The sequence below is a fragment of the Eptatretus burgeri genome, chromosome 4, assembly GCF_056783735.1.
Source record: "Eptatretus burgeri isolate ZD-2024b chromosome 4, Ebu_testis_v1, whole genome shotgun sequence".
Taxonomy (NCBI): Eukaryota; Metazoa; Chordata; class Myxini; order Myxiniformes; family Myxinidae; genus Eptatretus; species Eptatretus burgeri.
This window is the reverse complement of record NC_140964.1, coordinates 4,051,225-4,066,465: the sequence shown is the minus strand read 5'-3', so window position 1 is coordinate 4,066,465 and position 15,241 is coordinate 4,051,225. Positions and strand designations below refer to the sequence as shown.

Below are 15,241 nucleotides of genomic sequence, written 5' to 3'. Positions count from 1 at the left end.
GTGCTCATTGTGTCGCTGGACTTGAACCCTCAACAGTTCTGGTCACGTGAATCTTGTACGATCAAGCTTGGAATCATGTCATGACAATTTGATCGGATGTCACATCTATATATGGAGTTTCATAAAACCATTTTATAACATCTCTTCAAAGAGTATAAATTATTTGTTTGCGTTCGGGCTGGATGCTAGTCGTGTTCAAGGTTGTTCGTTCTTTTCGGATTCATTTATTTAAAAGACTTAAAATGATTGATTACTTTACGTACATTTGTCATGATTTAAAAGTCAAGTTGAGAGCCCCTGGAGGCATTGGGCAATTCCAGTAATGAATGAATTAATTGAGGGCATGGTTTTCATTGCCGAAACGAATATGTAATGTTTATTTTTTTATTTTTTTTTTCTGTGTTGAAAGATCTGATGTTTTATTTATTTTGTGTAAGTTTTGCCAGTGATGGCTTGTGGAGGGTGAAATAGGAAAGTTTTAATTGCAGAATGTGCAATTTCCCAAGCCGTGGCTGCCTTCCCTTCACATCGTACAGGCCGCCAGCGGTTACGACGAAACGGTCGATCTGCTTCTACGGAGTGAAGCGGACCCCGTGGCCCGAGATGATCAGGGCCGCACCCCTCTCCACCTGGCGGCTGCATGTGGACACGTGGCTATCCTTGGCTCACTCGCCCAATGCATCTCGTCGTCTGAGCAGCCGATTACCCTTACCGACCGGCACGGCTACACACCTCTACACTGGGCTTCTTATAACGGTGGGTATGATGGGTCATCGTGTGAACGAGGAGGGGGTAACATGCACGTGTTGAGTGAAGGTCATCTACATTCTTGCCTGGAATTGCTCTTGATGAGGAACGCATTTCCCATCGGTGTTTAATACCGGATGAATGGACGTGCTCGAGGCTGCAATTGTCATCGTGAGTTAAAAAAAAAAAAAACTTTCAGGGAGCTGAAGACGCCCGTGATCACGTTTGCACGTCTTTTCGTTCCAGGCCACGACAGCTGTGTGGAGCTGATACTCGATGGGGCCGTTCTCTCGCGCCTGGAGGGAAATCCTTTCTCACCACTGCACTGTGCAGTGTAAGTTTGAAACACGTGCACGAGGACGCATCGTACCATCTCATCCCCTCCGTCCTTGTTCCTTCACTTGATGAAACACGATGGGGTGTTCATGAGCGTGATACATTTATCTCCTTCCAAGATACAATGCTCCGTTGCCAAAGCTCCCTCTGCTTTAAATAAAGGATCCAAAACAAATATATAACTCCAGATTACAGCCAGAACAACTCTCATATTATCAAACCCCAGCCTGTCATATCTAATTTCTAAAGGGGGATAGGTGGGGATACACTTGACTACCAAAGCTGAAGACTAACACAGTTGTAGTGGACCATTTTGCAAAACTATAACATTGTACCTGTGATTATAATTTGGAATAACAACGAAGTAAAACGTTTATATTGACGAAATACCAATGGAAGGAGCATTCTGCGAGTGAGATTGGTGAGCATGCTCGCCTCGGAGCCTTCCGGGCAGTACGGCGTCACGTGGTCTCCGCAGGTTTTCAGTATCGCTCTCCTTTCCCTGTAAGAGGCCGTGACTAATCCACCCAGGCTGATCTGCCGTGCTGGTCAGATAAACCATGTCGACCGTTGCTAATCGTATTAACTTCCCGCGTTCTTGCTGCTCATTGTCTGGACACCGCTTGTTAGCAGTGATACAATTATTTCATTTACCCACTTTTCTTACAATCTCCACAATCAATCCCAACAATATTATTGTAGTTAAAAAAAATGAAAATAAATTGATGGCTTTCTCAACACCCAAATTGTAATTTGAAATGGATTTACCGTGAAATGGACTGCAATGAAAGCAAGTTGGCCTCACCTGGATGAGGAGAGAGAGAGAGGATCTTTCCACCGAGTGGTGAATTTGAGGAATTTTGAAACGGCTCAGCCCAACTCCGATCTTCCTGTGAAGTGAAATGTTCCATCTTGGGAAGTTGGCTGTGCTCTCCAAGCTGAGGTTATTTAATACTCAATCATTTGTCTACCAGGCGCAAGCGTTTGCCACTGATGATGCCTTTTGATTGCACAAAGGTCGATTGGGATTTCAAAGCCGCTTGTGTGAGCGAAAAATTCTGTTTGTGGTCGTGGTGAGCTTGCCAAGCAGCAGGACGATAAATGGAGGCAATTGGTGGAGAGTGAGTGTCCACATGTGCCCGGAACGTGGTTGACTGTGCACCGACACTCGGCGAGGCCTTTCCTTTCTGCTCGTTCATTATCCTGTGATCTGCTTTGTGAACTTATTGATTCTGACTGAATGAAACTCCAATTGCTGTGTTTAAGGTAGCCTGACGATGCAAGATACATTCTGCAATGCTGTTTTGAATTATCGTGTGCCAAGCTTTGGCACGTTTTGAAAGGTCTGTCATCGCACCTTTTTATTATAAACCAAAGAAGTGTACACAGTTATGAGCAGATATGTACAGAACGATATGGGAACTGCAGCCCATGCCAGATGCTGCATGTCTTTCAGTCCCGTAAGAGGTGGATGATAACATTGCATGGATTCTCTTCCACCAAAAACTTCGGATTGTAATTCCCAATCTCAGGTATCACGTTGTGATCATAATCTGCTTTGGATGAGTATTCGGCTCTCTGTTGTCATTTGTTTCTGAAATCATCGTCCAAATCGAATGGCCTGTGAAATGCATTCTGGGAAAATTGCGCAAATCCTTAGATTTATTAGTGAGCTCTAAGCAACAGTAACGTATGCACGGTTGAGATGCCGAGCCTGTTTTGCAAGGCGAGAATAGATGGATGTAAGCTAATGGTTGTTAAAAGCCTGAAGCAACTTGTTGGAGCTGGAGTGATTCCATCCTGGTGCTCCAGGATTGTTGATATTGTTACGAATTTCAGCCCGCCCGGCGTGCGATCGGCCACGTAACTTGAATCGCGACCGCGTCGCCCGCCGGAACGGACAATTAAGTCGTGACCCTCCTTGGAACTATCGCCAGGAGCTAGTCACGGGTGGGTCTTTCGACCCCACCACAATCGTGCCAATCGGTCACCCGCGCAGGATAGGGTTGTTCGCCAAACTCGACCTACCCAAGTACCTGCGCGGGTAGTTAACCGGGCGATCGTACCTCGCCGCTGGCCGGCCTAGGACACGAACCGCTTAAGCGGTCCGTTCCGTGCTTCAGTGATAACCGAACGGTGTTATCGCCAGCCCCGACGGACGTGATTATTTACCGGGTGCTTACACCCTTCTACCAATTCCTTCCGTGATGCAAGATGGAACTTCCAAACAAAGGAAAGGACGCAATGAAACGGGAAACAGTTCGACAAGTACATTTATTCCACACTCAGACAAGGCAAGCACGTATTCACGGCCATACAGTAAGAATGCACGTATAACAGTCAAAGCAATGAAAGCAAGAATTACAACAGACTACAAGCAAAGGTTTATTTTCATGCATTTAAACAGTTTCTACTTTACAAGACATGGCGCCACAACACGCATTCACACAAAAGCAAAGGAAAGACCCCCTCAAAGGCAAGGGAGTCAGACTGGGCCCGTGGGCCAAATGCGCGTGGAACCTGGATGAGCGGCCAGGTCCACGAGACCGAAGGGTCCTACCCGCGCCCTCGTGGCGCGATGGCGGGCAAGCCGCGATGTCAGCGTAGCTGCGCCTGGCTTCGTGCCCCTGGCGTGGTCGGCGAGCGCTCTCCGGCGCTCCCCATCTGCCTTTCCCGTCGGCTTCGAGCTCCGTCCCCCAACTCGACTGCCCCGCCGACACTGCAGACTTGACTTCGTCTCCCGAAACTCCGCCGCTGCCACTCCACTGCTCCCACTTGGTTCTCTGCCGACGTACTGCGCAACTTGACTTCCCGCCCCGAGCTGCGCCGTGCTTGCGCCTATATAGCCCGGGGGAGGGGCGTATATGTAAATTTATGGATCACAGTGGGTTCGGAAGCGGGGCTATACCACCTGATGCTCAGTCATTTGGCAGATGAGAAGGGGGCGTGAAGCATTCCTGATCCGCTTTTCGGGGCGAAAGGAGCGCATTCACAGCGGGTTCAGAGGCGGGGCTACACTACCCGATGCTCGGTCATTGGACGGATGAAAAGGGGGCGTGAAGCATTCCTGATCCGCTTTTCGGGGCGAAAGGAACGCATTCACAGCGGGTTCGGAGGCGGGGGCTACACTACCCGATGCTCGGTAATTGGATGGATGAAAAGGGGGCATGAAGCATTCCTGATCCGCTTTTTGAGGTGAACGGAACACACTCACAGCCCGCATGACGTGTGGTAGAAAGGCGGAGGTGGTGGGAGTTTGGTTGTTGGCGGGCGTCGTTTGAGAATGGCGGTGAAGCGATGTTTGCGGGATAGAGTTGTGGAGGTCGAGGCGAAGGTGGTGGTGTTTGAGTTGTTGGGGGATTATTGGTCCAAAACAACGATAGAGAAAACAAAAAGTGCTTACTCAAAGGATCACAGCCCTGTGAACACGGAAATTCCCTCTAAACAACGGTGGGGAAATCTAACTACACAATTACTTATCGTCATAACTGATCTAAGGTCCTTTCTGGTGTTGTGCAAATTTCCACAGCCGTAACAATATCATTCACATGCTTTTTTTGTTGGGTTTTTTTTTTGTGGACACTGTTGAGGTTCGTATAAGAGCTAACACACAGAAACGCACAATAAGGGGAGCAGGAGAAAAGAGGGGGGTGGGAGAGGGAAGGAAAAAACAGTGGGGAACAAGGACATAAGGAGATCTGTGGAAGGGAAATGGATGGAGGGGTACACGGTAAATAAGATGGACACGACAGGGACTTTCAGGAAGGAAAGCAGGGAATTTGAAGGAGGTGGGTTTGGGGTGGATTAATGGGGGTACAAAAGATCGTGGTTTTGGATGGGGGAAGATAAGAGGTGGTGGTGAACAGTTGTTCTGAAAACCTGGAGGGAAGAATGGGATTGAAGAGTGTGTGGAAGTTTGTTCAAGAGGTGGGACAAAAGAGGAATGAAAGAGTAACTGGCTTTGGAGCAGTAATTTATTAATTTTGATAGTTTTACCAGAAGGAGGTTGCTGGTGGACCTTGAGTGTCGTTCAAAAAAATTCAATTCAAAAACATTTTGAATTTTTCAAAATTTAGATTTTCAAATGGCCAATCAGCCAGATTTGATTAGAATCCCCTGGAGAACAAATGTGCCAAATTTGATGCTTGGATCATCATTTGCATGATTCCTCTCAAAAATTGCTGTTATCTGCCCCACGAAGAGGGATAGAAGGAGGGAGGAGGGAAAAGTGGAGAAAATAAAAAACTGATGGTAATGAGAAAATGCAAATAAACATGATGGTGCACATCGACAGGAAGAAGGGTCGGCCTCAAGGAGACCTGATATGAAAATGTGCCGAAAACTCCACAATTAGCACAAGTTTTAACACAAGACCGAACTAGAAACACACAGTAAACACAGAGAGAACAAAATGACAGTAATGACGTGACAAAAACTACCGGAAAACTTATCTTTGAGAAAGTCGGCAGAGACCCTGAAGAAGAACCTCCACCGTCATTGAGGAACAGGAACCGCAAGTGTTGTTTGCATTGTTTGATTATGTTTGTTTGTTTTGCATCTGAGACATTCCCGAATTTGCTTTGAATTAGGAAATCTGCAAGTAGAATTCCCCCCCCCCCCCAACTTGCATTGGAAAAGTTTTGTAAAAGCAACAAAAGTGATGATGTTTAAATGTGTTCTGTTTTGCCTTGCAGCCTCAATGACAATGAAACCTGTGCTGAGATGCTCGTCGATGCCTTTGGTGCTAAGATTGTTAATTGTCCTGATGCCAAGGGCAGGTAAGGCATACTGTTCGTTTGAGATTACACCGATACAACGCTCTGTGCAATGGGGAAATTTGCTCACTATGGGGTCTGGGTCTGAATAAGTAAAGTGTTCAGTTATGTCAAAGCCGAACAGATCCCTCCACCTCCCCTCCTCCTGCTCCTCTATCTCCCCCTACACCCCCATTTGATGGAATTGTACATTGCTGCTCCATTATTCAAAAGTATTATTATTCCCAGTATGGTAAATGAAAACAAAGTGAAAGAAGAAAAAGAGCAATCGGAGATTGCAGACCTGCGCCAGGACTTGTTTTGCGTGGTGTGGTTTGTTGTGTACTGGTGTGTTACGTAATTAATACGAGACATAATTAGAACTGCCACTTTATAACTGCTGGCAGTGATGACCGGGTACCAAGACGTCCCGCTTTGATCGGACACCTGGCCCTGACCCATGACGTTTTTTTTATTATCATTCAATCAAATACAGAATGGGATTACAATAAATTCAAATCAAATGGAGGACCAAATAGTATTGGAGTAATCAGAAGGAAGCCAGACAAGCAAAAAGGAAAGATAAAGTCATCAGTGAGGAACCTGGATGGGATTCACATTTCAGCTGCTACTCCTCAACCCTCAAACCCATCCAGGAACAGCCAAGTGAACCTTTTTCAAAAAATAAGAATTAAAAAACCCACATCAAAAAAATTAAATAATTCTGGCTGCCAGACTTCAGACTGTTCGAATAAGTTGAAATTTAAAACGTGTATTTCCCATCACAATTGTGAAGTTTCACATCAATCTATTTTAAATGGTTCCAGAGAAAACGTATTTCTCTTAAATCCAATATGGCTGCCAAACCATGTGATTTGTCAATTATTCCTTAACAATCTCGTACACACATGCCTTGGGGAACATTTTATGTGAAGCTTCCCCTCGATCTGTCCAACCGTTTTGGAGAAGAAGATTTTTTATATGTTCAAGGGTAAATCCAATATGGCTGCCAAACCATGTGACCTCCGACGTCATATTGTGACCCTTTTGTTCCTCATGGATAGGCGGTCATATCTGTAAAGTTTTTCGCACCGCTCTGTTGAGCCATTTCAGAGAAGATTTTGAAGTTATTTTTTTTATTATTTTTTTTTTTTTTGTATCTTTATTTTATAACATGGCTGCCAAATCACGTGACCAATGACATCATCAAAAAAATGTTGCACTATTTTATCCCGAGGTGATCCTCAAATTTTCATATTAATTGGTTGTAACATTTCTAGATATTAAATTATGATGTCATCACGAAGGCACCTATGACGTCATTTTTTTTTTTTTTAACTCTCACTCATTCCCCATGATGTGTACTTTGTGCAAAATTTCAATTTTTTCCTTGGTGCAGTTTCAGAAATAGAGGTCCAAAGTTTTCCCATTTTTCCAACATGGCTGCCACACCACGTGACCTATGGCGTCATAATGGGGAGTGAAGATTGCGCTGGCCGCCCTGGGGAGCGAAGGTTGGTTGCGCTGGCCGCCGTGGGGAGCGAAGGTTGGTTGCGCTGGTCGCCGTGGAGAGCCAAGGTCGGTTGCGCTGGCCGCAGTGGGGAGCCAAGGTCGGTTGCGCTGGCCGCCGTGGGGAGCCAAGGTCGGTTGCGCTGGCCTCCGTGGGGAGCCAAGGTCGGTTGCGCTGGCCTCCGTGGGGAGCCAAGGTCGGTTGCGCTGGCCGCCGTGGGGAGCCAAGGTCGGTTGCGCTGGCCGCCGTGGGGAGCCAAGGTCGGTTGCGCTGGCCTCCGTGGGGAGCCAAGGTCGGTTGCGCTGGCCGCCGTGGGGAGCCAAGGTCGGTTGCACTGGCCGCCGTGGGGAGCCAAGGTCGGTTGCGCTGGTCGCCGTGGGGAGCCAAGGTCGGTTGCGCTGGTCGCCGTGGAGAGCCAAGGTCGGTTGCGCTGGTCGCCGTGGAGAGCCAAGGTCGGTTGCGCTGGTCGCCGTGGAGAGCCAAGGTCGGTTGCGCTGGTCGCCGTGGGGAGCGAAGGTTGGTTGCGCTGGTCGCCGTGGAGAGCCAAGGTCGGTTGCGCTGGCCGCAGTGGGGAGCCAAGGTCGGTTGCGCTGGCCTCCGTGGGGAGCCAAGGTCGGTTGCGCTGGCCTCCGTGGGGAGCCAAGGTCGGTTGCGCTGGCCGCCGTGGGGAGCCAAGGTCGGTTGCGCTGGCCGCCGTGGGGAGCCAAGGTCGGTTGCGCTGGCCTCCGTGGGGAGCCAAGGTCGGTTGCGCTGGCCGCCGTGGGGAGCCAAGGTCGGTTGCACTGGCCGCCGTGGGGAGCCAAGGTCGGTTGCGCTGGTCGCCGTGGGGAGCCAAGGTCGGTTGCGCTGGTCGCCGTGGAGAGCCAAGGTCGGTTGCGCTGGTCGCCGTGGGGAGCCAAGGTCGGTTGCGCTGGCCGCCGTGGGGAGCCAAGGTCGGTTGCGCTGGCCGCCGTGGGGAGCCAAGGTCGGTTGCGCTGGCCGCCGTGGGGAGCCAAGGTCGGTTGCGCTGGCCGCCGTGGGGAGCCAAGGTCGGTTGCGCTGGCCGCCGTGGGGAGCCAAGGTCGGTTGCGCTGGCCGCCGTGGGGAGCCAAGGTCGGTTGCGCTGGCCGCCGTGGGGAGCCAAGGTCGGTTGCGCTGGCCGCCGTGGGGAGCCAAGGTCGGTTGCGCTGGCCGCCGTGGGGAGCCAAGGTTGGTTTATTTCCCACAGCGGTTAGCTTAACCTTCGGTAATCTTTGTTGATAAAACGTATTGTTGGAGAACCCGGCCATTGACAAGGTCCAGTATTCCTGCCACTAGCAAATGCTTTGTTGACCATCTCACTTGGGAACTTGGTGGTTTTCTCACTAATCCATCTGGTGTTTCGTTGTCCATAAGCTTAGCAGAGTATTTTTGGGACTTGGTTTTGTTTTCAGCTTTCCTTTTATTTCCACGTATGTGTTACATCTACTTGATCGTGATTTAGTTCCCTTTTTAGCAATCCTGCAGGGGTGCGGTTTGTATGTTTTAATTACCTTCGCCATTACCTTAACTACCTTAGGTGAAGGAGGTTATGTTTTCACACCTTTCTGTCTGTTTGTCTGTTTACAGGATATCTCAAAAAGTTGTGGACAGATCCGGATGATATTTTGTGGACAGGTTCGGTGTGTGACGAGGACGAACTGATTAGATTTTGGTGAAGATCCGGATCCGGATTCGACTTCTCGAATTTTTAAAGTGATTCTTCACCATTGAGAGATTGGGTGAAACCGATATGTAGCACGATATCTCAAAAAGTTGTGCACGGATTCGGATGAAACTTGGTGGACACGTTGGGTGTGTGACAAAGAAGAATTGGTTCGATTTTGGTGAAGACCCAAATCCGGATCTGTATACGATAATTTTTTTTTTTAATATTTAAGTGATTCTTCCCCATTGAGAGAGGGCCAAAAGCGATATAGGATTGTATAGCATGATGTTTTAAAAATGTATTGGGCCAAATATGTTCTCATGTATCAGGTATTACGTGGTGGAGGTATGCGCTCCACCTAGTACCCTTGTAGTTTACTATCGTAGTTGTTTGTTTGCGTTGATGTACCTGCAAAATAATGAATGAAATTTCTAACATTACCTTTTCCCTTTATGCAACTCTACCCTTCAACCTCACGTTCATGGAATGCAGTGTTTGCTCATTGATGATCAAGCGATCGCCGTTTTATTCTTGCACTCGATGGAAATGAAACTCGCATCGTAATTCCATGCAATTCATATATTTGAAATGGATCTTGCATCAGTTATTGTTGTGTTCTCTGATGGCTTCACACGGTTTTTGTCTTGTCCCGATTATGTAATTGTTTACCGATCGATAACGTCCAATTTGTTTTGTTGGATGTCCACCAATGGGAGAATAACTAAACGTGCGGATATTTTTCACCCTTTGATGACAAACCCTCTATGAATTGATTGATTGATTAATAACATGCGACTCTCGACTGCCTATTTCTCCCTCACCTCCTCCTTTTCCCCATCCTTGTCTTTTCCTTTTCTTTTCCTTTTCTTTTCCTTTTCTCTTCCTTCTCTTCCTTCTCTTTCTTCTCTTCCTTCTCTGTCGTCTTCTCTCCTTTCGGGAATGCGGAGCGACATTTGTTTGTAGGAGCTGAGGCCATTTTATATCAGGCAATTAATGCTTTGTGTGCTTTTAAAATTCCATCGGTTATTTGCTTGTCCTTTATTGCAAATAATTTGTATTGTTATCCCAAATCACAATGAAAACCTCAATTTTTAATAAAAATGGTCATTATTGGAATGCCACAGCATATACTTATCACTTTATCATGGACATCTGTAAATGAACGCCATTGTTGTCCCTGAGTTTTGTCTCGAGAAATACAATCCATTTGAGTATTCAGCTGAGGGGCCGTTGATCTAGTTTTCCTCTCTCAGGACGCCCCTGCATGCGGCAGCCTTCGCCGATCACGTGGAATGCCTGCAGCTGCTGCTGAGCCAGGGGGCAAACGTCGACAGTGCTGATCACTTCGGGCACACGCCCCTCATGATGGCTGCTTCTGGCGGGCAGATAGCAGCCACCGGTACTGCCTTTTCTGTACATCCCGAACTGACTTTTTTTGTGACTTTTTATATCTGCTGTCGAAGTGTTACTTGTACCTCCCTTGCACTATTGAACTCTTTTTCCACCAAACGCCGGATTGCAATTGGCCCCATCCCTCCGACAAGGTCAGAGACGAGGGGCATTAAAATAGCCGACCGATTGACCGACCGGTCATCCGACCACGTACTTTTGTGTTCGCAATATTTCAAAAACTGTTGAACATTTAGCTTTCATATTGCAGATATCTATTCAACTTAACATTATCTCAACCCGATTCGATCACGGGTGTGATTGGCGGAGTTATTTTACCATCTCAGTCACATGGCTTGTGTACACCACCATATTTCAAAATCATTGAACGGTTTGCTTTCATATTACACAGATCTATTCCTCATACCACCCAAAGGGCGGGGGGGGGGGGACTGAGAATATCAGCTCCTTGTTCTTATGGTGTTGACATCTGATTTGGCAAAAAAAAATTAACACAGCTTTCCATTGTGTTTACTTAATTTACTTCTGCCACCGAAGATGAAGGAGGTTATGTTTTCACCCCTCTCTGTCTGTTTGTTTCTTTGTGTGCAGGATATCTCAAAAAGTTTGGACGGATCCGGATGCAATTTTGTGGACAGGTTGGGTGTGTGACAAGGACAAACTGATTAGATTTTGGTGAAGATCCGGATCCGGATCCGACTACTAGAATCCGGTCCATAACTTGTGAATCCCAAGTCGGAGAGAAACGTGTGGGGCATCGTGAGACTGAAGGGGATCCCTCTGTACCCATCGTGTCAACATTTATTACTTTGTGTTCAGGTTATTTAATCCTGTGTATTCAGGAAAAAGGGCTAACTGCTTATATAATAAATAGATTGGATGTGGTGTGTTACTCGGTGCATAACTCATCGATCCCGTATTGTGAAGGTACGTGTGGGGTGGCTTTGCATTACTCGGTGGAGTTCCGGTTTACCCTGTGACATTTATTACTTTACTGCACCCATGGTGACATTTATTACTTTATGATCAGGTTATTGAAGCACCAATTGAATTGATATCGACAATGTATTCCAGAAAAAGGGCCAACTGTGTACTTAATAAATACATGGAACGTGGCCTGTTGCTAGGTCCGTACCTCGTCAATCCCGTTTTGTATCAAAGGCAGACGTCTTGGTACCCGGTCAACACTGCCAACAGTTATCAAGTGGCAGTTCTAGTTAGTGTACCATTAGCCTTACATACTGTGGTAACCTATTGTTTCTGTTATATTTCTTTTTCGGTCATCTCTACCGAGATGACCTAATAAAGCCGGACCAAATGTCCGTCCATCCGTCAACAATTTTTCTTTCCGATCTTGATGAAACTTAGTATGTGGGTAGAGGTCGATGAGTGTTGCACAACGATATAACTTTTGTCCGGGTTCAAGGTCAGGGTCAAGATCACGAGGTCACGCAAGTTATAAAAATCGCCATTTTCAAAACCTATCTAGTCTGCCATTGTAAAAGATATTCGGCAACTGTTTATTGATTATGATAGTAAAAAATATTATCTTGTATCGAACTGGACAGATTTTTGAATTTCCGTCCCGTTTGGCCGCCACCTAACCTGGAAGATGGTCAAAAATACCTCCCGGTACAAAGAAAACTTTTTACTTCCGATCTTGATGAAATTTGGTATGTGGGTAGAGGTCGATGAGTGATACCCAACGACATATTTTTTCCCAGATTCGAGGTCAAGGTCACAAGGTCACGAAAGTTGTGAAAGTCGCCATTTTCAAAACCTATCTCGTCTCATTTTAGGAGATATCTGGCAACGGTTCTTCGATTATGATAGTAACAAAAACATTATAGAGATGACAGTCACCCCCACACGGGGGTAATTTTATTTTTATTATTATTATTAGTTATTCTTCATCCCATTTTGGACTTTTTTTTGCTCATTTCTTCAACATTTTTTCAGCAACCGCCTGTCCGATTGCCACGAAATTTTGAAGGTACGAGTGACCCTCCCATGAAGAATATTTTGATGACAATTATGACGTCAAAGGTCATGTTGTATGGCAGCCATCTTGGATTAAACAAGCAAACGAAAAATTATTTCTGAAACCGCTGATCGGAAAAATCTGCAACTTAGCACGTTGCATTCATATGCCAATGGGGAATAAGGACCTTGCAACGATGATGTCATAGGTGATGTGGTAGAGCAGCGAAAATTGATTGACTTGATCTTGTCCGAAAAATCTGAAACTTCATACACATAATCTATGACCAAATAGAAATGAAACTATTAAATTTATGACAACTGTCATGTCGTTTGGCAGCTGTAGTTTTGGAGGAAAAAAAAAGGGGGAAAAAATCGTTCTCCTGAACCGCTTTACAGATTGACGTGAAACTGCACCCAAATGAGCGACGAGACATCTTCTAACTCGAGGGGGAGCACTCGGGAGAGTGCAAAACCTCCGCCGCCAATACTGCTGGGTCACTCAAGTGAACCTTATATCTTATTCATTAAATATGATGTCAACAGTGCTGACGGAGTTATAGTTCTTTTCTCCAACATTTTTTTTTTGGGGGCGGAGGGGGGGTTGGAAATCACTTAAAACATGTAGAAATGCAAAAAAAAAAATTTTTCTCAATTTTTTTTTTGGGGGGGGGGGGGGTTGGAAATCACTTAAAACATGTGGAAATGCAAAAAAAAAATTTTTTTTTCTCTAACAATTTTTTTTGGGGTGGGGGGGGACAAAGTCCAAAATCTAATGGCATGATCCTTGGACCATACCTAACCCCCCCACCAAGTTTCGTCAAAATCTGTCGGAGTTTTTCCGTAATACTGTTCACAAACAAACAAAGGGGTGAAAACAGTAACCTCCGATCTTCGATGGCGGAGGTTAAATATATAAAGTAGTGGATGTTTGTTTGTCCTCTTATAACTCGAGAACTACGCATCACAGAGAAAAACTAAAGGTATATTTGGAATCAGCACGGCTCACAGGTATGAGAGCACATCATAGATGTTTAAAAAAAAACCGAAGAAAAAAAATCTATATATATATATTTTTGGCCGTTTCCATTTTTCTGCCGCTAATGATTGATTTTCCGCATCGCGACTTTTTTTTTTTTTATTCACAACCTGATCAAAATAAGACAAAGACAGACCAGTGGATGGACAAACCAGTGAACGTTGACAAAGTTTCTGATTTTAAATGCCCCGAAGAAGGAAGAGCTCCATTGGTCCCAAGGCAGCTGCAGCTAAGGGAAAACACAATAAGAGACAACAGGAGACTGAAGAGGAGCAAGATGCCAGGCTAAATAAGCAGGCACAGCGGCAACAGCAGCGGCGAGCAAATGAGACTGAGGAAGAGTGTGATGCAAGACTTGAGGCAATGCATCACCGCACTGCAGAAGCACCAGCACTGGCCCGGGCACAAGAGCACAACAATGCCAACAGGGTGGCATTCACATATGACCCGGCTGACCCAACAACTCATGCAGACATCGGCCGAATGGACCAAGTCTGCACCCACTGCTCTGTTTACAAGTTCAAGGGAGAGACCAAGGTTGTGTGCTGCAGCGATGGCAAGGTCGTCCTTGAGCCCACTCCTGCCCTTCCTCCCTTGCTGAAGGAACTTCTCTCAGGCGAAGGTCCCCTCAGCAAGCACTTCCTTGACAACATTCGGACGTATAATGGCAGCTTTGCGATGACGAGCTTCACGCACAAGGAAGCTGAAGTCCAGGGCTGGAACTCGAGCTTCCGGATCCAAGGTCAAGTGTTCCACCGCATTGGCAGCTTGCTCCTGCCTGAAGAGGGCCAGCCAAAGTTCCTGCAGGTCTACTTCCTGGACTCGCATGCCAAGGAGCTGGCTGCGAGGAACCACAGCGGCCTCAAACCACACATCCTTGAGATGCTCACAAAGTGGTTTCACGAGAATAACCATCTGGTCCATGAGCTCAAGACTGCAAGAGATCTACTTGCACAAGGAGGCAACTCTGAAGAGTGCCAGATCATCATCAGAGAGAACAAGTGACCGCAAGGAGAGCACACACGCCGCTACAACGCCCAGTCTGCACCAGAAGTCGCCATCCTAATGGACGATGAGCCAACAGATCCCAGAGATATTGTCCTCGGACTTCGTGTCGGAGCACTTAAAAGGATCAGTGAACTGCATGCATCTTATGATGCACTCCAGTATCCCATAGTGTTCCCATATGGAACAGATGGCTATTGCATCCATCTGGTGGGCAGGACTGCCACTGGACAGGATGGATGAAAACTCACACAGCTGCAGTACTACAGCTACCACATCATGGTGAGAGAGGGAAACCACATACTGCAGATGCGACGACTCTTTCAGCAGTTTCTGGTCGTTGTCTACTGCAAGATCGAGACAGATCGACTGGGCTTTATCCGCCGGGAGCAAAATAACTTGCTTGCTGATAACTACGACAACCTCCGTGACAGCCTCATGAGCACTGATGACGAACGCTGACAACGACAAAGAAATGTGAAATATTGTTGCAGGGCCGGACGTCGGCTGCGAGCATGACCGCTAGATGGAGCAGAGTCGGCTCGACTGATCGCCCGGAATTTAGATCGTACCTTTTCGGAAAACTCCGAAAAAGTACGGGTCCCTTATCGGACCGTGAAGCGTCAATATTTTTGCCACTTGGTAGAGGGTTATTTGCCAATTTTCAAAATACCGAGATTTCCACGTGGAGATTTACCGAGCCTCCACACCCTCGACGGCACCCGTACAGAACGAGATGCTTAGCGTACTCGAACTGTGTGCGACCCGAGCGGTTGATCGCCGAGATCAGTCGG

The 15,241-nt window shown here is 46.7% G+C and overlaps 1 protein-coding gene across 1 annotated transcript in view; it reads left to right on the top strand.

Moving 5' to 3' along the window:
• Positions 1 to 536: 536 nt before the first annotated feature.
• Positions 537 to 15,241, top strand: part of LOC147027361 (serine/threonine-protein phosphatase 6 regulatory ankyrin repeat subunit C-like) — a 65,690-nt gene continuing 50,985 nt past the window's right edge. Inside the window, exons 1-3 of the mRNA XM_085876712.1 lie at positions 537 to 756; positions 994 to 1,081; positions 5,778 to 5,861. Coding sequence (XP_085732838.1) covers positions 1,024 to 1,081; positions 5,778 to 5,861 — 142 coding nt within the window. The 5' untranslated portion in view covers positions 537 to 756; positions 994 to 1,023. The remainder of the gene's footprint in view (positions 757 to 993; positions 1,082 to 5,777; positions 5,862 to 15,241) is intronic.